Source organism: Neolamprologus brichardi, chromosome 11 (assembly GCF_056152115.1).
Source record: "Neolamprologus brichardi isolate AB-2024 chromosome 11, ASM5615211v1, whole genome shotgun sequence".
Classification (NCBI taxonomy): domain Eukaryota; kingdom Metazoa; phylum Chordata; class Actinopteri; order Cichliformes; family Cichlidae; genus Neolamprologus; species Neolamprologus brichardi.
This window is the reverse complement of record NC_142114.1, coordinates 13,516,012-13,538,211: the sequence shown is the minus strand read 5'-3', so window position 1 is coordinate 13,538,211 and position 22,200 is coordinate 13,516,012. Positions and strand designations below refer to the sequence as shown.

At 38.7% G+C, this 22,200-nt stretch overlaps 1 protein-coding gene across 2 annotated transcripts; it reads right to left on the bottom strand.

Annotated features, from left to right (window-relative positions):
- Positions 1 to 10,158: 10,158 nt before the first annotated feature.
- macc1 (MET transcriptional regulator MACC1) lies at positions 10,159 to 16,468 on the bottom strand. 2 transcript variants are annotated; one of them, XM_035912274.2, is made up of 5 exons: positions 16,333 to 16,468; positions 14,734 to 14,856; positions 12,598 to 14,645; positions 11,800 to 11,988; positions 10,159 to 11,713 (listed from the first exon to the last, which is right to left on the bottom strand). In XM_035912274.2, the coding sequence occupies exons 2-5, from the start codon at positions 14,846 to 14,848 to the stop codon at positions 11,510 to 11,512; spliced, it is 2,556 nt and encodes an 851-aa protein (XP_035768167.2). In that variant the 5' UTR covers positions 14,849 to 14,856; positions 16,333 to 16,468; the 3' UTR covers positions 10,159 to 11,509. The 2 variants fall into 2 exon arrangements, with proteins under 2 accessions (XP_035768167.2, XP_006801485.3); XM_006801422.3 differs by lacking the exon at positions 16,333 to 16,468 and having other exon boundaries at positions 14,734 to 14,872.
- Positions 16,469 to 22,200: the final 5,732 nt, after the last annotated feature.

Here is a 22,200-nt window from a genome sequence, read left to right as displayed (position 1 = left end):
AGACCAGTGCACTGACCCATGCAATGAAAATATCTGTTCACAGAGCTACAGTAGCTTTATCACATTTTGCTGGGCTGTAGGAGATCGACAGGTGCTGCACTGTGAAATGGTACATAGTGACCAGTCTAATATAACATGATTGAAGGAACTCAAGTCAAAAAATTATACATCATAATCTGATAACATGTCTGTCAAAGCAGAGTATGAAAATGGTCTTATGAAGAGTACTTGTAAAGCTTGGATTAGAAAGAGACAACTGACTTCAAGAAAGTCATACAGGGCACAAGCTGGAACATCACCAAAGAAGAGGAAGATCTATTTGTTTTCATTACATCTGATCTTTAAAAGCCTCTCAGTAATATCCAGTGTGGTTCATACATTGCTAAATACACTGCTCACAGTGCAATAAACAGCTGGTACTGAGAAGAAAATACATAAAGGCTCTGGAGCTGACTTTCACATAAACTTTTTTTTTTAATAGCCTTTCAGACTCTGCTGTTTGTTTGCCCACACTACTGGCACCAAATCCTAATCCCACCTGGGGCACCAAAGTAGCTGGAGCAGGGCCTTCACTAATGCCCTCCCCTACACTTATACAGAAGTGCATTTGGATGGACATGTGTTTACTTTCTCACGTATATAGAAATATGCATTTAAACAACTGTGAAATCTCCGGGGAGAAAATAGCAACCTGTAGATCGTTAGTGACTATGAAACTTTACAATAAACAAAATTACAGTTTTCCACAGTTACTTTTCCAGAGTTGAAACTATGCAAACAACTGCAGAAGCAATTTAATGCTTCTGCATTTAGCAGAGTTACATAGTTGTGCATTTCACTCCTTACTAGACAGTACAATTTATGAAGAAACTGTGGTAGGATTATTCTGACAGACCTGGTTTAGGCCTTGCTGCTTAAAAGGTGCAGGTTAACAGGTTGGATAGAAAGGTTGGAATTTGAAAAAGTGCTTAGCCACTTTACTAGACCACAGATGTACCTAATAAAGTGGCCATTTGTACTTAATCCAATCCATTATTATTATTAATAATATATTGGCCAGCAACTTTAGTCAGTACACAGGTGTCCCTAAAAAAATTGGTAATTGTGTACCTAATCAAATGGCCTCATTTATACCTAATGTTGTGGTCAGAGGTGTACGTAATAAAGTGTCCAGCCATTTTTAAAAGACACACAGATGTACCGAAAGTGCTGCAACTTTTTTAAGGCATAAAGTGGCTACATAAATAGCTGCACCTGAGTACGTGACAACAGGTATACATAATAGGTATACATAATAAAGTGGTGTTTTTTTTATGCCCACAGATATACCTAATAAAATGGCCAGAGGTGCATCTAATAAAGTGGGTGGCCATTTTAAAAGGTGTACCTAATAGAGTGGCCACAGATGCATTCACAGGTTTGCTTGCTAAAATGGCCACAGGTGTACCTGATGAAGGTGTACCAAATAAAGTAGCCAGTCATGTTCACTTTATCTGAGACACAGAGTGAAAAATTGGTTCACCAAACATTTTAGAAAACAGCTGAACGCACAGGACCACCACTAACAATGTAGGAGCACTAAGATTAAATGCTTCCTTTTCAAAATATCGCTTGAATGTGCTGTTGATGGTGGAGTGTCCTCCACTTCATATTTCATGAATGCAAAATATACATGAAAAGAAAAACAGACATGTTAAATTTTTAACACATATATGACTGATTTATTTCCCTCTCAAACACTGAAAAATAACATTCATACAACTCAACTACAGCATTTCTTTCCAGAAAGAGTATAATTACTTGATAATAAACAGACCCAGCTCTCCTCAAATTTTACTGGATTTTTATCTGCTGGTGAAAAAGCTACAAATCTTGAATAGGTAAATGCTTTTAATCTCTGATTATTTCCCCCCCAATTTTGTCTCAACTATCTTGACAACAACAAAAAAACCTGTCACATTGTTGATGCCTTATGACTCTAGAGAACATAAAGTAACCTCTCAGTCAAATACGTTTCCATAAAAATACGCAAATAAAAAATGTGGGACAAACTCTACAAAGCACAACAGCATAAAAATGAGCTTTCTTGCAAAACCTTTACAGTAAATTGAGGTATCTGTGGAATGAGCATGAGTATTTTTATTGGAGCACTCCCATATCCAGAAGTGCTCTGAAGGTGCATGTTGGGTTACAATCGTGCTGTCAGTAAAAAAATAAGAAAAAATGTAACTGATTTGACACCCCCTCACCCCCCCAAAAAACCCCCACACCATTAAAGTGTAATTGGTCTTCGTATGAAATAAAGTAATTTAATGTTAGAAATGTAACAGCTGCATCTTTATCTCTGGCTTCAAGCCCATTAAAACAACACTGGCAGAGCACAGGCTGGACGGCAACATAATATGGCATGTCACTGAGACTTGCAGTACGTTAAGTGATGAGGGTGGCTCTTCGCTCTAACCACACGTGCTGTGGGGACTCCCACCACAACTCCAATTAATAAAGCCTCTATGAGGAGGGATGAGGTCAAACAGAGTGCTCCAGCTGCACATGAGAAAGAACAGTTTAAAGAGGGATGATAGGCAGAGATGTGGGGGTGGCGGTGGAGCACCTGGGGAGTGATCAGGACCGAAGACGCAAAGGAAAGCATCATATCCAGCGCCAAAAACAACAGAGGAGGGGTGTGAAGGGTGTCAGATAGATAGATAGATAGATAGATAGATAGATAGATAGATAGATAGATAGATAGATAGATAGATAGATAGATAGATAGATAGATAGATAGATAGACTCATCCCTCTATGACAGTATCATTAGGTGGCTTTCAACCAGTGGCACCAATAAATTCAGACTCCCAGGGAAGCCTTTGGAAGTAGACACTAACTCTCCCCTGAACCGCAGCTGTGTTCCCATCTCCTCCAGATTTCTGCTCACCTCTGCTCCTCCCCATGTGTCAGTTAAAGGCGACCTCCTCCTCCTCCTCGTTCTTTAGGCAGACCAATCTGTCAGGACCCAATAGGCTACCTTTCCAGCTATGTTGTTTTTGGAATAGTAGCCCTTCAGCCCCACTTGTTCTCCCTCTTGGTTGACAGAAATTAGTCAAGAGGACACTATTCTGTGACAGATTTATCCCCCATCCCTTATCTCCATTGAATAGTAGATAGCAGGTTTTGTGTTGCTGGTGCTTGTTTTGTTTTTTTCTTCTCATGATGTGTTAACTCATCAATGTGGAAGTTGTGTGGTCATGATGGCCACCCAGCTCTTTTCAAGATGTGAAGTTTGACTTCAAGTTAAAGGAGAAAAGGTATGAAAATGTTATCAGACTAGACTTTCGACTGTCCAATACATAACCAACAGTCGTGGCAGAAGTATGAGCTTCATTTGGATGATGAGGGCTTGCTTGTTGTTGTAATATGTAGACATCTGCAGCTTAAAACTGCTCTTACCATCTGCTAGATTTTTTGAAGTCGTAAAACAGAGATGAAAAAAGGAATATGTACCATGCAACCACCGGCAGTTGTGACATCAAATAGGCTTTTACTGTAGTTGAAAACGCCTTGCAGTAATCAGGTATAATATTATTTTGATTTCTTCTAGGCTTCTGAATTTCAGGGGAAATTATTATCTGTTTTACTCCAGCATGATAATTGGGCTACTCTGCAGAGGCTGTGAGTCAGCAGCTCAAGCAGGTCATCCACTAATAAGAAGGTTGATGGTGCAACTGCTGGCTGCTCCAGTCTGAAAGCTAATCCTTGGCCAAGAGACCGGACCCAAAGTTGCTCTTTGCATCCATTGGTGTGTGAATGTTAGAGCACTAAGGTCTAGAGAAAAGTTCTTGTGTAAACGAGGCATGTCGTATAAACCTCTATGTGTTCAAGTAGACTATAAAAGTAAAGAATGGGTCAATTTGCCATTTTACCACTACAGTTAAAATGTTGTCAGGGATATTGGTCAAACGTATGCAAAAGTCAAGTCATGAAATGCCTCAGAAACCTTTCATGATCTGTTTACTTATAGGCAATCCTGTGCCTCATATACTGTATAATTATAGGACCACTTCATCCAGTAAGACCTGAACAGTAACCCTGAACTGTTCAGGTCTCACTGTCTGTTGTTGTGATTTGGCACTACATAATTACATAAATAAAACATAATTGAATTAAACAACTTAATTTAAATGGAAACATTAAAAAACTGCTAAATTGTTATTGTTTTAACCTAAACATTGTAATCCCATGAATCTTTGGGCTGATAGGTGCTGAACTTTGTGTGTTGTACATACTTTAAGCAAGAATTTACTTGTAGTTTCAGTATTTAAAAAAAGTTTATTAGTAATTAGCAGTTTCACCAAATTCCATCCTTCTTCAATGCTCTCACATTTGGTTGTCACAACCTTTTTTTTTCCTTTTCCACTGCATTAGTTATCACATGACCACTCAGGTTTATACATATTAAGGGCAAAATTTCCTGGAGTTGCACATTGGGAATCACAGCCCTCAATAAAACAGTTACAAGTAACCACCTACAACAACACAATAGTACTGTTGCATTCACTGATTACAACAAAACAACAAAAAAACAACAACAATTGTGCAATTACTTCAGAACAAGTTTTATGTACTTTAAAAAGTTACTAATTCATAAAACATCCCTGCAGGTACTTCAAAGGCCTTTAAAGCCTAAAGTAAAAGAAATACCCCAGGTCTGACGAATGAATGGAGCCATGATGTAAAAATCACAAAACTATTAGGAAGAAAAAACACTACTAGAGGTTCAGTAGTGATATGCTCACTGTCAAAATCTTATGCCACAATCCTGCACATTCCCATGTCTCATTCCCAGCTCTCCTCCATCTGGTTTGTACATTATAGATGGAGTGGGAGTGTCACAGTTGGTACGTCAGCCCCCTCAGCAGATACACTCTCTGCACCTCCTCCACACCGTCATGGTACACCTGACAAAACCTAATGCACGATAGGATGTGATCACATCAGCAAAAATAAACCAGTCTGCTAACTAGGGAGCAGAAGGGGAAACACTTTGCCACCATCTCCTTGAAGGCAAAGCAATTGTGCTAAATTGAGGACTTTGGTTTGAGTTGCAGATGTGGATGTTTATAAATAGCAGAGCGGGTTTATTTGTGTGTTCTAAATTTCCTCAGTTTTTATCTCAGGGTTCTGGCATGATGAAATAGGGTTCTGCAAAGTTGCTTGATGGAAAAAGTGAGAGTGAGAGCAAAGTAAAGTGTCCAAGGATGTGGATGGTGATTACTCACAAAGCCTCTCTGAACACTGCCAAACACTTCAGGTTGTTTTTTTCCCAGTGAGTCATTTGGTAACAGAGCTTCCTCCATCCCAGCGGTGGTCATGGGAAGAGGCTCCAAGCGGGGCTGTTAGTCAGAAGAAAGACATTGATCTCCGGGCAACAATCGGCACCTTGTAAAATGCTTGTGCACTGCAAATCTGCTAAAACTGAAAACTACAGACCTTTCCAAATCTGTAAAACTACAACCATCTCTGTTTTTGTATTAGGGATTTGAAGACTTTTGTTTTCACTCATATTATGCAATGGTACAGGATGCATGTTAAATGCAGCTATAAAATTTCTGTGTTAGTGAGAATAGAAACAGCTGAATTATTGTGTCTCTTATTGCTGTTGAACCTAAACCGATACACTGATTTTCAACCATCATTTTTTATTGTAGATATTCTTTTAGTGGTTTTGTTTTTGTTTCTCTAATATATGGAGTCCAGCTATGGTGCAGGTTGCTGTGGTCTCAGCATTTCATCATGCTCTGAGTGACTATAACACTGGTGATAAATGAAGTGCGGGCAAAGAAACTGTAAACCCATGTTTTTCTGCTGACTTTTTCTAATTGCTGAACTTTCTCCTCTTTCACATCATCTATTACCAAATTATTAGAGTCTAATCTGAAAGTGGTGGAGAGCAGGGGACAGTGGGGGCTGGAGAGAAGGAGTGGGAGACACCACTGCTACCTTTGCAGCGTGCATAAATCACCAGGCTAATAAATTGAAAGCTAAATGACTTCTTGCCCTCAACATATATCATGGACGCAAACCAAATGAAGCCTTATATACCCTGGAGGACAGAGGAATGCTTCTGTTCATAACAGTGATTTGTGGATGGCTCCCATGGCTGCTGGCTTCAGAGAGTCACACTCTGCGGACTCTGAGCATGCCCACTTATAACAGCAGGGATACTTGAGATTTTTTTTTGTTGAGATAAAAATAGGAACAATCCAAACTGCTTGCAGGTCAGAACAAGATGCAGGCATTGGAGTATAAAGGTGCATTACTGCGCATGCTTTATTTGTCTTCCTGAGAGAGTTTCATAATGTTGATGAGTTATTATTATTCCCTAAACGGAAATAAGACATAATTAACACATGATTTAGGATATTATTTTTATTTATTTATTACAAGAGTGCTGTTAGGTGACGACATGTCACAGCTGAGTAGAATGAGCAACTAACCACTTGGTCAATGCAACAGTGCCATCCACTGGACTGGACTGGAAGTGTCGGTTCTGTAACGATGGAGGTTTCAACGAAGAGATAAATAAAGTTTTCCTTGTCAGTCAACATTACATAACATTCACAACAGTAGCAAACTATGAATGCTAGCAAAGTGAAAAGCTAAAATGCATTTAAAATGTGATTTTTTGTCCAATACAGCACATATCCCAGAGGACTCCAACGTTTAAGGAGCTAGATAAATCATCTGTATCTGTCAGTACAAGGAAGATTTAGTGTTGACAAGCGCAGAAATGCTCTCTTGATCTTATTCTGCTCGGCTTTATCGGCTTTTAACTGTGAAGGAATGAAATGTAAGGTAGTGCATTTTCTCCTTAATGAATGTGAAGGCAGCACAAATGTCACCATGGTCACACACCATAAGATCTGAGGGCAGGTAGAGGATACTCAACAGTAATAAGGACTCTCAGTTAATTCATCATCCAAATGTACATGAAAAAAAATTAATAGGCCAAAGGTTTCCTTGGCAGATAGCTGGGAAAAGAGAAAAAGCAACAAGCAATGAAGATTTTTTTATCTCCCTGGTCAGAAATAATATTATGCCAACGTCTCCTTAATCCCACGCAGATCAGCGGAGCAGACTGAGCAGCTGAGATGAGCTTTGCTTGTGGGATCTTATGCTCATCACTGCAATGATGAACAGGGTTAAAATCTGCAGTGGGCTTTGGCTCTAGTGAAATGAGAGGAAATATAGATGAATGTGTGCTGTACAAACATAACCTGAACGTAGCAGAACAAGCCTCCCCTGTGCTTAGATTGATGATGAGAGCTTAAAGTTTTAAGGGGTGCAGTTGGTACAAGTGTGGGAACATTTTCAGTGTCTCATTTTGTTCTCAACTACAACTCCAAGGAGCTTAACACCGTCTTCCTTGACACAGTTGAAAATGTTCTGACTTATGAGCAGGACTTTGCACAGAGTTTTGGCCGGGGTGTCAGTGACAAAGACTTCTTGATGTGCTGATATCTAATGAGAAGCATTTAGTGGCTCCTGTGGGCTTTGAGTTTTGAGTGAAACAAAGCAGAAGACGGTGTGAATGATCGGGGCAAATTACTGGAACAAAGTCTCATTTTATGGATCATAAACCGTAGTTTTATTGTCGGCCTGCAGTTAATTCATAGGAGAAGTATGAGCTAGTTTGCAAACATAAGAAAAAGACACTGACGTGCATCGATTTGAATGCTATAAACTGTTATCTGCACTGTCACACTGCTGCTATAAAAGACTCCCAAAACAAAAGTGGTCACATCGTGTTAGCTTCAAAGTTTAACGCCTCAGCGCACCTAAAAAACAGGGACTCGAAAACACACTGTCCATTTTCAAACTGGAACACTTTAATTGTTGAATCACTTCACTGTGATAGAATCAGCACAGACTTTACAACATTTCCTGTTGAGACACCAAATCTGAAGCACATCCTTCACTATTAAATGACTAAAAAATGTCTATAAAAAGCATTTGTTATCCAATATATATATATGTGTATATAATAAAGACTAAACCACTATATTATTTCACAGTTATGCATATTTTTAGCCCTGTTTAAGTTCTGTAAGGCTCATTTGTAATTGGTACACTCTGAATGCATCTACTTCCTATATTAATTGGATGAGTCATTCTGTGTCCTGAACACATCACATTAGTCAATATCTAGTATGTTTACAGCTTCAGAATGCTATTTTTATGGATATTTAATTACAAATGTTTCATTATAGCTCACATTATTTCTTTTTTAAAAGGATCGAATGCTTGAACCCAAGGATTGTGGAGATAATCTCACAGAGAAATCATTTCTCTGGACCTACCAGTGGTTATTATGACTAAAACAGGGAACCTTTTGTCCCATTTCCTAATGAAGGATGAAGTGTGCACAGAGCAGCGCTTTAAAAATAGCCGTGGGGATCCAATATTCTGTTCTTCTCAAAATAAGCATGTCAAATTTAAAATGTGTTACTAAACCTTAAGTATAGTTCTATCTGGGGCCATTCTTGTCTCTGGGGATAATTTGAGTGTTTTTCTATGAAGAATTTGACTGTTTTTCAAATATGCTGTGAGTTTCGATTTCCTCACTGTCCCACTGTCTTGGTGATTTGACCTGAATGAATGTTTTTTTTCTTTTTTTTAGAAGAAACAACAACGTTTGATTAATCTTAAAGAAAAAGCTTCTTTTCTATGAAGTGGTAGCACTACTGAAAATGGGGGATAAGGCTTGTGTGGTGTTACTATAAAAAATAATCTGATGCATACAAAACTAGGCTGTGTGGTCTCACTTTTCACCATCAGAGGTGCCGTAATTCTTTGTACCACAGATTCAATAAGCTGCTGGAAACATTCCTCAGAGTTTTGGGTCCATATTGACGTGATAGCATCACACAGTTCCTGCAGATTTGTCAGCTGCACATCAGCGATGGTGATTGTGGAGTCTAGTTGAAAACAGTGAGCTCATGGTTGTGTTCAAGAAGCCAGTTTAAGATTATCTGAGCTTTGAGATGTGGCAAGATATGGTTATCCATCTGGGAGCAGCCATCAAAAGATGAGAACATTGTGGTCATAAAAGGATGGTGCTTTGTTATTTGAAAAGTGCTGATCTCATCAAAAACTCAGACTCATGAGACAGGCAAGTCTTAGTTTTAGTGAGCCCTTGTGAGCTGTAGCCATAGTTTCTTGTTTTTAGCTGACAGCTTCTTCTACGGTAGCCCATATGCTTCTATGTTGTGCTTTCATAGATGCTTTTCTGCATACCTTGGTTGTAACAGGTGGTTGTTTGAGTTACTACTGGCTTTTTATCACATCAAGGCATCCTAGCCAATTTCTGACTTCTGACACCAACATGGTATTTTTTTCTGAAGAGCTGCTGCCCATTTTCTGATTTTTGGATGACTCTCTGTAAACCGTAGAGATGGCTGTGTGGGATAATCACAGCAGATCAGCAGTTTCTGAAATACCCAGATCAGTATGTCAGGCACTAACAACCATGCTACATTAAAAGTCTCTTAAATCCTCTTTCTTCCCCATTCTGGTGCTCAGTTTGAACTTCAGTAGGTCATCTTGACCATGTCTACATGTTGAAATGCATTGAGTTGCTGCCTTGTGATTGTCTGCAATAGATATTTGTGTCTTTTGTTCCTAATGTTACCTGTAACATTTGTCCTGCTAAATTAATATTATGCAGGTTTATCAGTCCTTAGAAAAAGCATTGTTGCATCTTATACAATCACCTCAGCACTTCGCTCTGCTGCCTGATACCACTTTCCTGTCTTGATTTACTTTTCCCGCACTGTAATCAGTGAGCAAAAGGAAAGTCAATTCAGCGTTCTCTGCTCTCTGTTTAACTGAGAACTGGCACATAATGCTTTCGACTGAAACTAGCTTAAACAAACAGGTAAAAGCAAACAGCAAGAGAAGATCAATGGAAAACACTGACACACAAGATGTGTTGTTTGACTTGAAAAACAGGAGACACATATAAGCTTTGAAGTATTCAAATATTGTTAAAATATCTATCTTTATCTGTCTGTCTATTTTCATCACATCATCGGAGTTCTGTACCTGTATATTAAAACAAAAGATGATCGCAATAGGTTTATATCTTTTATATTTATTCATATCTTATTCTTCTTTCTTTTTTTCTTTTTTTTTACATACAACATGGTATCAAAGACTGAAGGCAGTGTGTACTGTACATGGCACCACTCTCCGTTTGACAAAAAACCCCAACATTACATTATGAATCATGAACACACTGCAATTACAATGTATACATTATAAAAGTACTGTTTTTGTGCATGTCTAAAATATTACATTACATTATAAAAATAGCACTAATATTTAAGAAAACAACAGTTTAAGTTACATTATAGTAGCTCCTTAACAGTTTACTTACTGCCATCAGGGTACTTTGACTTTGGTCGTGCGTTTTTATTTTCAGCACGCAGACCTAACACTTCATTCACGGACTCAGAAATGCAACCCTAGATTTCTTTCTTTCGTTTTTTTTGCAACAGTGTTCACATTTATCGGTTTCACGCAGCTACTTTACATTATATTACAGAAAAGCCTTAAACTTTTTTTTTTAAACTCCACTGATACAAACACTTAGAGGAGCCTTGCTGTGGATCTTGTTTCAGAGAACTCACAAATTATTGGTTACAATAACTATGCAAAAACTGTTAGTGGAAGCGTTTTGAAAGGTGTAGAAACAGCACATGTAGTGGGAATGTATTTTTAATAATACAAATTTGTGTAAAATTACCTTTCGACTGAAAGGCAAAGGAATAAAAAGACAAACAAATAAAGCAGAAGGAGTCCTGAGGCACTCTGTTGGTTAGAATTTTGGAAACATTTATAGAAAAGTTATAGAAAGATGACATAGTTGGAGCAAAAAACGAAAAACCCTTTTCGCATATCGACGATAGAGATTTCATCAGAGTCTCTTAGACTCCAGTGAAGACTCTTTAGTGGATTTGTGTAACTTGTATTATTATTTTTTGTAAATAATTTTAACCAACAGAGTGCCTCTGGACTTGTTCTGCTTTTATTTAGTTGTTTTAACTGACTCATGAGCAGCTTTTATCTTTTATCTGACAAATAATTACACATCAGGAGCATTGTTAATACCCAGGACACCTGATGGTAGTTGGCTAACCTCATGGAGATTTGACAGAAGGAAAATTAACTTTAACGACATGTGGCATTTCACTATAACAGACATCACACTTTAATTTTCTCATATTTTTCTCAACAGTTTGCTAGCTGTAGGCCTCTCTGCTAGCTGTTCTAATATATAATGCATGTAGCTGTGTGAGTTTTAATAACATCGGTTCTAATGCTCTGTGCAGAAAATGAACATTGAGACAAAGTAAGTAAAGCCACAAGACAACCAGAAAAGATATGTAACATGATCATTCGAACTTCACCACCTTGTAACAAAAGATGTTTCGATTGCTGGAAGAGGAGGTTTAGGCTTTTGGGTAAGCAGAGGCTCGAAAGACATCGAGGCAGTTCACTGTGACGAGCACACCGGTCAGGTGCCTCCAATGTCTCGTGGCAGGGTTTTTCATTTTGTCCAGGGCCAGGTGCAGATCCTGGATTAGGTCCTTGTAGCTATCTCCATAGCGAAGACTCCAGGAGTACAGAAAGTCATAGGCAGGCTTCCACATTGACTGAAACAGAACACATCGTTATTCTTTTTTTAATTGTCAGATGTGAAACTTTGAATAACTTTCCTAAAACAAAACATTTAACTGACCTGGGGACTGACTTCACCGTTCTTCCCTCGATGTGGTGCTTCATGCTTAGCTATTTGTGTGCTTGAGAACTTTCCCACTTTCTCAGCGAGCTCCCGCCATCGAATTCCCAGTTCCACGGCAGTGGACAGAATGACAGTGTTCTGTATGACCTGGGCCACAAGACTCACTGAATCCATCCTCAGCAGGCCCTTGACAACCATATTAAAAATACAAATTAGCTATAATGAAAGGAATTAGAGAATACAGTGTGAGGCAAAGCAGAGGGGATTTTAAAGGAATAGTTCATCCCAAAGCTGTCAGGTAAAGGAAGCCTGCAGCGACCTAATGTTGCTCAGGTGAGCGGAGGGGGATGTAGTTCCAGGTAAAGTAGATCCATGCTTACTTTTTCACAGTGTGAAGTCTGTAGTTTTTAGAAAGAAAATAGTTCCAACATCAAATGAAGTTTGTGGATTTTTTTTGTAATTAGGTCACATTTTTGGCACTTAAAAGCAAATTTCCGGTGTATTTTTTTGCCTGCTAGTTCATGACGTTAAAGAGAAGAAAAGTCTTTATAGATAGTAACTCAAAGATTAGTCAATATACAAAGACAAAAAAAAAATTGATAAACTGTATTATAGACCAGAGGAAAAACACGAACACTCTCAGCATTGATCTAAGACAAGGCAGCATGAGTATTAGGCAGCCACTATAGCTGCTAACCTGACACTGGGAAACGTGACATCGGGATGAACCTAGCATGTTGCAAGCATAATGAAAATGGACCAAAAACAAGGCCACTATTTACTTCCTGTACTTACAACGATGAGTTCATGCAGAAACTTCCTGCCCCTCACAGTGTGGCAGTCTTCCTTCAGCTTCTCCAGAATGCACGCCACTTTATCGGGCTCGGTTTCAGCATGCCTCCGTATGAGTGCGTCCTGAGGCAGCTTGCTATACCCTAAAGCATCTGCAAAACATCTCCAGCTGGTAATGTGCTCGGTGACCAGTGTCTGGATGGCAGAGTACATGTAAGTAAGTTTCTTAAAGGGCCGCGTCATGTTCTCCAGAAGGACTTCTGTGGTCACTTCAATGTCATAGAAGTCCATCACCTGGTCCCTAGTTATGAGTTTGATGTTTTTGCAGTGAATCAAACCAGTCTTCCCTCGGAGGAATCCGATATACCACTCTTTGACTTTTGAGTTTCCCACAGACTTAACTGGATTTCTGGAAAGGAGCGCCACCGTGTCACCCTTGAAGTACTCCAGGAGATATTCTACACGTGGCTGACGAAAGACAGACTTTAGGGCCACACCGTAGCACTGCAAGTTCACGGGCCTGTCTGTGAATTCTGGTAAATTTGAATGACATTCCTCAGTGATGGGAATAGGTTTTATCATTTTGACCGGCCTTTCCATCTGTCTGGTCGCTCGCTTTTCTGATCTGATGGGTGCAGCAGGAGGGGAAGGCACCTGAAAATCTGCAATAGCTGAACTGTTTGATTCCTTCAATTGTAAATCTAGTTTAAAAGGGGTCATGTCTACACTACTAGAACTAGATAATGCAATGGGCAGATGCAAAACTGTCCCTATTTTCAGCTGACTTTCTCTCACTTCTTTCAGTTTGTCTTCAGCTTTGATTTTAAACATCGAGTCAGTAATGCCGACTTCAACATGAAGGTTGCTGAGCTTGTCTGGTTTAAAGCAATGTTTTCCCCAAAGTTGCAGCACAACTGGAGGCAGGTATTTGTTGCCTCTGCAGATATCAGAAAACGGGAGCTTTGGTGGAACGTCCTCATGGCAACAGACAACTATCACGATCTTAAATGATGGGTGGATGTATCTGGGACCATAAACTGCGACAGTGATTTTGCGGTCAAGGTAATCCCAGACTGATGTAGCAGGGGACTGCAGTGCAGAGGCCTCTGCAACTGCAATCACAAAAAAGTGTGTCTTCAGATCCTGGAGCTTCAACTGCATCGTATTCTTGTGAACGTAACAGTCATTCAATCTGTTGTAAGGGCCTGTTCTTTTGTTGGACACCAGCCCGTATAAAGTGGTCATCACCTGACTTGAATCATCACTCTTCACCTCTCCTGACAGTTTCATCTCCAGGGACAAAGTTTCCTTTGTGTTAATGTTGCTGAGAACCACCTCAACGAGGGGACTCATGGTTGTCATGTAGTTGTTGTTGAGTCCAGGGGGAGGATTTAGTACTGCTTTGAGTGTAACTTCCTTGGCTTCTCCAGGAGGAACATGTCCTTCTGGTATATGGATGGTAATTCCTGACTCCGGTAACTGTACTGAGCCGCCAGCGTGGCCAATCTTGCAGATAACTTGAAAGTTTGTGGCCTGGGTCTGAGCCCATCCAGGGCTCTGGCTAATCACATTCAGGTCCAGGCATGAGCGTGTTAGCTGCCTATGGCTCAGCCAAGCCATTTTATAGGCCTCTCTGTCATTCTTTAGCCACTCAAAATCAGGACTCAGCACCGGCACGGGTGGTGCGAAGGTGTTCTCCTGTCTCAGCACCTTTCTTTCTATATCATCCATGATGTGTGAAGTACTCCTCCATCTCCCAGACTTGTTGCTGATGTTCTGTCTGCTCTCCAGAAAGTTGCTCACGTTGCCTTCATCGGAAGAAGTGCTGATGGCATCGTCGTTACTTGTGTACTGATGCCCTTTATGGTCTTCTTGTAAATCTGATGAGTCAAAACTATGCTTGTCTGTGCCGATGTGTACAATATCTTCTAAGAAAGGGTTTGACGCAGATATCTTGTTCCAAAAAGGATTTTTAGTCGGAGATGAAAGTGAAACGTTTGACTGCAAAAATGTCCAGTCAGAGTTTTGTGTCTGTCCTGACACGAGCCCACCTGTGAAAATCGAGATGGGGGTTAACATTATTACCACATGTTCAAATTCAAAGCACAGGTCACTTAAGCTTGAAACTGAGCTTTTTACCATTCAAGTTATTGCTGGGTGGGGCGCTGTCAGTCAGATCAATCAGGGTGCCCTCGGATTTACTCCGCATGAGACTCCCAACACGACGGAAGGACCTGGTTCTTTCAGCTGCCATATTTTCATCTGTAAACATAAACATGGATTCATTATTTTGGGGCGTAATTACATTACTCCTCAAACAATATAATAGGAATCCCAGTGCAAATCAGCTGATCATCAGAAAATGAACAGCAATCAGATGACAATTAAGCCACTATTAAAGCGAAATATTTATAAACATTTGAATATTTGCTTTTTTTTTTCAAACAAAACAAGAAATAATCTGGAACTAAGGATATAATAATCAAGCAATATAATTTAATTATGAAGATAATAACCAAGAAATACCTTGGTATTAAAGGATGCTTTTAGCTGGGTGATATTAGACTGAAATGTAAATAACAGCTTAATAACAAAAGCAAATGTTTGCTGTAAGGCAAAGACAGTTAAAAAGAGTATGGTACTGTTAAAAAATATAACCTCTGTGCAAGAAAATATAATTTCTGTGTAAATATTTGGAATTAAAATGTTCTTGGCACTTGTTTCCATATTATTACATCTAGTTATTATCCCATTATACACATTTCTGTCTAATATAATTCTGCTGAAAACCATGCTTGATCTCAAACTCTAACTTGGTAATTAAACGCTAATTAAATTGTATTATGTAGCTACTGTTTCTTTATTTCCACAATATTACCCCACCATTAAGACTTTATTAATGGGATACCATTATTTTACTTCCAATTTGGATTTAATATAAAAGCAAGTGGCAGCCCTACTAATATCTATAAATATAGATGAATTTGAAAGTGTTGTGACAGGTGGCAACAACCTTCACAATAAAAGTAAAGCTACGGCTTTGTTCTGTCTCACAGGTGTTTCGTCAGGCAGAATGGGCCTCAGGGTTTCGGCGGAGCTTCAGTCTGTTACAGAAAGCTGCTCCAAACTGTCTGAACTCTTCAGTTTGTTACTTGTTTGCGTAAAATGACACTACCCATTCAATAGTTGTCACGGTGAGTCAGTCATTAATAATGTGGTTTCTTACACCAGTGCACAAAAACAGGTTGGTCTTGTCAAGCCTATGACACACTAGTCACTTCACAAAGAACTTCTTCCTATGATCAAAGTCCAGTCCTATTGTACTACAGACCGTGTATTTTCCGAAGAAACACTGCACGGTGGCTTTACTTAATCTGCATTGCATTTCCTTTCCATTATTATTCGAGGCTGAGCAAACAGCTCCAATTAAATTCACGCGAACATTATTTTTTCCCCTCTGATCAGATGAAAACACTATCAAGCAAATCTTTGATTCATTCACAATCTGATCAGAAACACTTTAACACAAAGTCCCTCAGCTCCAGCTTCTCTAAACACATCTACAACATCAAGACACGCGTCAGTGCCATTTTCGCACCTGAACAGGTGTAGACTTCACTGAGTAGCGACAAAGTCATAAAGTCTAACGCCTCGGCTGTTCGTCTGAGTGCTCCTAATATTAACACCAAGACGAAAAACTATTAGATACGAGACAAAGAAATCAAAGTTTGATCTAACCGTCAGCACGAGATGTTTGTAGATTTCCTTTAGCTCTTTGGCTAGAAAAGAGGTCAATCCAGTATCATCAGCGCTGCTTTTTAGGGCGTGAAAACGAGAACCCCGATCTCCTCACGTCACAGCTTCTTCTTATTCTATTTGCTTTTGGCCACTAAGCATTTTGGGACTGGAAGTTTAAATTATTACCGGAATCCCGGAGGAGGAGTGGCCTTAGGTAGACAGTGCCTACAATATCCACAATGCAACACAGTGTTTACGCACGCATGAAACTGAGCGATACTCGTGGTTTCGATGTAAGTGTGACTTGACTGATAAGCGCTATAGGGGTTACAAAAACATATTAGACAGGCTGGTGCACCGACATGAAATAAGGTTAATTTACACAGCCTGAAGAAGCATAACTGGTTTTATGTACTTATATATATATATATATATATATATATATATATATATATATATATATATATATATTATTTGTACATGGTTGCAACGCGTGAAAGTCACGCAGGGTATAGTTAAGCCAAAAACAACAGAAAAACCTACCATTTCTCTTGTTTCTCAGTTTAATGAATGTATTTGCTGTTTTTTCATGGTCTTCACTGTGGCATTTCATCGCTGCATTTCGAGTAACAACATAAAAGGAGCTTAATCGTTAGCACAAACTTAAGGATACGTTACAGTGTAACTTACACTGATGATTTAGCGCTCATAGAAATAAGATAAGGGCAGAGCTCGGTAGTAGACGTGTATGAAAGTTACAACTTGAGGAATCTTCCGGCTGTTATTGTTGTTGTTACTGAATATCCTGCTAAAGCTGAAATGTTCCCTCAGAACTGTTCGACTGGCCTGTGGTCTCTGATGTAAGCCCTTTCATCCTCAAGCAATTCTCCAGGAATGCAATAAGCACTCTTGAGTAGATTATGACACTGGAAGTAAAAAAAGAAACGGCCTTTGGTTGCTGTAGCTTGGATTTCGCTGTGGGTAATAATCATCTGCTGATAAAGAGTGTATAGGTCTAAGTACCAAACATTTGCAAACCTGTTAGTTATATTCATGTTTCTATTTTACTGAAATGTAGTGCATTCTCCTTCATATATCCTGTTCTGTGTGTGTCTGATGGGGTTGCTTTTGCATTATGCTTTGGGCCGTTATCCATTTGCACTGTAAAGCCCTGTCCAATTGGTTTTTGCAGGATTTGGCAGACTGTAAGAAGAGAATATAGACCTGTACCCTTCATCCTGCTGCTTTATCAGGACTCACATCATCAATAAACATTAGTGACCTGGTTCCACCAGCAGCCATACCTGCCCTTGCCATACAATAACACTGCCTCCACCACATGAGAAGTTCCTTTTCTTCTACATATGAAGTTAATCTTGGAAGTTAATCTGTGCAAAGTTGTTTTTTTCTCCTGCTGGTACATTATCTGTTCTTAGAATGGTTGTAGATGTTCCACCTAAATTAATGTGAAAAATTGAAAAATGAAATTAATATGAAAAAAAAATCCTTTATTTAAAAAAAACAAAACAAAAAATGGTACATTGTACAATAGTGGGCAGCATGGTGGCGCAGCAGTTAGCACCGTTGCCTTAGAGGAAGAAGACTCCACCATCGGGCTGTGTGGAGTTCGTATGTTCTCCCTTTGTTTGCGTGGGTCCCCTCTGGGTACTCCAGATTTCTCTCATGGTCCAAAGGTTAATTGGTGACTCAAAACTGCCCATCGGTGTGAATAGTTGTCTGTCTACACAAAACAAAAAAACTTTGCACAGATTAACTTGGTGACCTGTCCAGAGTGTACCACACCCGTTGTCCTATGGTAGCTGGAATGTGCAACCCTGAATTGGACAAGTGGAAGAAAATAGATGGCTGGATGTTGTACAATATATTTATGTTTTTTGTTTGTTTGTTTTCACTTTGAGGCTTTCTTGTTCTTCAGTGTAACCAATGGTTTGCACCATGTTGTTAACTCTTGGTATTTACATTAATAAAGGTATTAATGTAAATGTAGAGACCTTGACAGTGGCACTCCTACCTTCTTGTTCTTAACTTGGATGTTGGGAAGTTGTGCAATTTTGTTGTCTTCTTTGGTCTTTCAGGCTGTTTGATGTTGTTGAGCTGGCCAGTGCATTCCTTTGTTGTATGATTGTTGATTTGGCCCCTCCTAAAGTTTCGGCTGCCAATCGGGTTGGTTTACTTTGCTTTTTCGATCTAATTATTGTCTTTTTCACTATCACCAACATCTCTTTGCACACTCTATTAAGAGCTCCAGTGAAAAGATACAAAATACAGGTTCAGCAGGAATCAACTCCAGAGCTTTTATCTGCTTAATCTGTGATGAAATCAGGAAACAGGTTTGAGCTGCATGCTTGTCAGTCAATAGTCCAATTATTTTTAAGCCTTAAAATTGAGGACAGAAATAGCTGCGGTTCCTAAACAGCAATACTTATGAAAACCCCTTGAATTAAAACGGAAAGGCTGCCGTTCAATCGCATCTGGGGGTTTTTGGCAAAAAAATGAATAATTGTCCAAAAATATTTGGACGAAAAAGTCTGTACACTGCCTGCAAAGGTCTTCACTGGGCATTTTACTATCTGTAGTTTCTCAAGAGTCTTTTCATTTGGAATACAAGCTTTACTTAGCTTGATTGTGTGACATGGTTAATGAAATGTATCATAACTGAGCTACAGCAGGAATGAGATCCTTGAATTTTAAAGAAATTACTTTAGCCTGAGAGGAATATTTTGGCATAAACATGGCCAAAATGATTTAAGATTCTTGAGTTTAGAAATCCGAATTAAAGTGGATGTCTAATGTTTACAATATTGTGCCACTTGATGGAGCCATTTCTCCACCGTACAACTGGTGAGCCAGCGTGTGTTGTTTTAAACAATGAAGTTGGGTAAAGTTGTTTGTATGTTGATGTTTTTAATGATCCAAAACTGCTCTAATGAGATTATATGAAAGACAAATCTGTGATTTTCAAGGTTTAGGTGAATAGTGGTTGTAAGAGAAAAATAAAGCTAGTTAAATTATTTTCAAGCATGACGTATTGAAATACAGGGAGTAACAGATTTGAAAAGGTACATGAGTTCCAATCTGGCATTTTCTTTTTAAAAGCCAGTAATTGCTGTCAATTGCAATGACAGCAAAGACAAAGCTTTGGTTAATTTTTTTATGGAAGTTTAGCCATTTGATTACAAGAAAAAATGGAGGGTCGTGGCTCTGATCTCACTTACGGCTCAAATGTTCATTAAGTAGAAATGAAAAACATCAAATCAAGAACCTTGTTTGTACTATAGGTGATCATTTCTATTTCTCTAAAGTTGTACATGCTTTTGTCTCTTTCTGGAAAACAGATATTTACCTTGCAGATAAAATATTATTTCTCATTCACTCATTTCTCTATCTATCTATCTATCTATCTATCTATCTATCTATCTATCTATCTATCTATCTATCTATCTATCTATCTATCTATCTATCTATCTATCTATCTATCTATCTATCTATCTATCCTCCAAAAGATTTGGCTTTAGATTCATTAAACAACCCCAAAATCATAAATCGATGCAAATTTTCAGCATCATTGGCATAATATTATTTCTTTCCTGTTTTCTAGGTGACCGGATCAACGATAAACTTGGCTGCCAACACACTGTGTGCTCTGACCATAGCTGTTATTGTGGCCTTCATCCACAGTTGGCAGGCCCATCCTCTTCATCCTGGCATGCGTGCACTTCCTGTGGCCAGCTTAATTCAAATGAGGCCAGCGGTGGGACGTTCCTCTGAGGACCACGCGATGCAACAACAGTCTAGTAAGGTGCTAATGGTATGACAACACGGAGTGGTGCACTGAAACGTTTGGCTGAGATGAGTCTCTCATATTAACTGATCACTTTTTGGCTGGTTAGATTATTTTGGAGGCGGCTTTTAAAACTACAAGCCTGTTGTGTTCTGACTGGAATGTTTAAAACTATTTTAATAAAAAATGAAGATGGATCACTTTATAAACTTAACTTGCAGTAATATGGTAAGCCACAAATACAATGCTGAACTCATTAAAAATTAGTTATTATTATGATATTAGTTTTTTAAAACTCAGTTTTAGGTTTACTTTATTTGAATCATGAAGTCTTTTCACCCTAAACGAGCCAGAATTTAAAAAGCAAACAAAAAATGTTCTACATTTATGCTTAAAGGAAAAATTGACTGCCTAAACATTTATTAAGCAGACCAGCTACATATAAATCAGCTACAAAATCTTTGGTTAAAGCTGTGTAAGTGCTGTAGTATTTAATGTCTCTATATACAAATCCCACATGCCAAAGCACTTTGGGGATTCATGAACTCAGTAAAAGCAGGATATGTTTAGTCAATCATTTGTGCACTCCTCCGTTTCATTTTTCTTTCATCCTTGGACCACAGTGGAGCAACTTTATTTGTATGAAAATGTGCAAATGAATGTGGAAGTATTTAAAACTGAAAATGAAACTGAGTCTGGTTGCTATTGTGAGTCTTTTTCAGATCATGTCAGCAAAACATCTGGAGACTGTGAGCTTGATGTACCCAGAAAATATCCAGTCACTCTGATGAGCTTTCCTCGTGTACTGCTAAACGGAGCAGCTGTGAGTGTAAGGACTTTATTTTTTTAATGATCACTTTAACCTTGTTTACAAGTACAAAATATGTTTAGGAGTCTTACAACTGTCCGAGTCAGAACTTTGTCTCCACTTGTCTTAAGATTCAGTAACACTTCATGAGGACCAGGTGGGTAAACTTACAAGAGGGCATATTCCATGATTAGACGATTAGCTGAAATCAGAGGCTAAACTTTTAATCAGGTCTGGCATCAACAATTATAAATGTAACCATGCTTTAATATCAGATATGATTATATATCAGAATTGCTTAAGGCATCGCAATATGCTTTCTACGAAGTGAAAATAAATCCGAGCTTTAAATCTGATCAGGATGATCCAGGGCTGGTTTTTGAAAACTGTCGGTTGAGCAGAATAGCGCTAGATGGCGCTACAGAGCTTTAAATTCAAAGCCCCCTTGCAGAAGTTTAGAGATTAAGCTGTTTCTCAGAGATCCGAAGGGAAAAAAAACCTCAGAATAATTCCGTTTTTATTATATTAGTTTCCCTACGCATCACTTTTTATTTTTTGTAAAACAGTTTAGAAGATGGGAAATGTTACGTCAGTGCGCACGCTGTATGTTACAATCGGAAACCAGAAAGAGAAAAAAGAAAAAGAAAGACAGACGGTCTCTATTTTCAGCTGTAATGACATGAAATACGATGTTCAACTAAATGAAATAAAAGTCTCTGTGTTAGGCAAGTAAAGTAAATGAGCACATCTGAATGGAAAAGTCCACAGATTTCTTGTGCTTTTGCTTCGAATCTTGATTTTAAGTAATTTTCTGACTTGAAATGAGGTCAAATTAAGTCCAGCCTGAAGGGAAACAAAACTTTCCGCAGAAGAACGCGCGCTGTCCTCATTAGACGATCTAAATGTTTACACACAAAAATAAATAACGTAGGCACTCAACCTGCTGTGCATTTATTAGTAACATTTACAAAAACGGAAGAAAAACGAGTGTTTTAAGAATGACCAGTGAGAAGGAAAAACCTGAGGATGAAAATATATTAGAGATTTAAATGAAAAAAACAATGAAAAAAGAAGAATAGTAGTGATAAATACAAAATAAAAATGCTAATTACAGTGTGTTGCTGCGAGTATTTACTATACGCAAATTAACTCGTCATAAACGGTGGTTTAATGGTAAAGCCGAGTCCTCAGAAAAGTTAAGAGGCTGAATTTTTCTGCTTAACAGATTTTTTTTAAACGATAATGACTTATTTCAGGC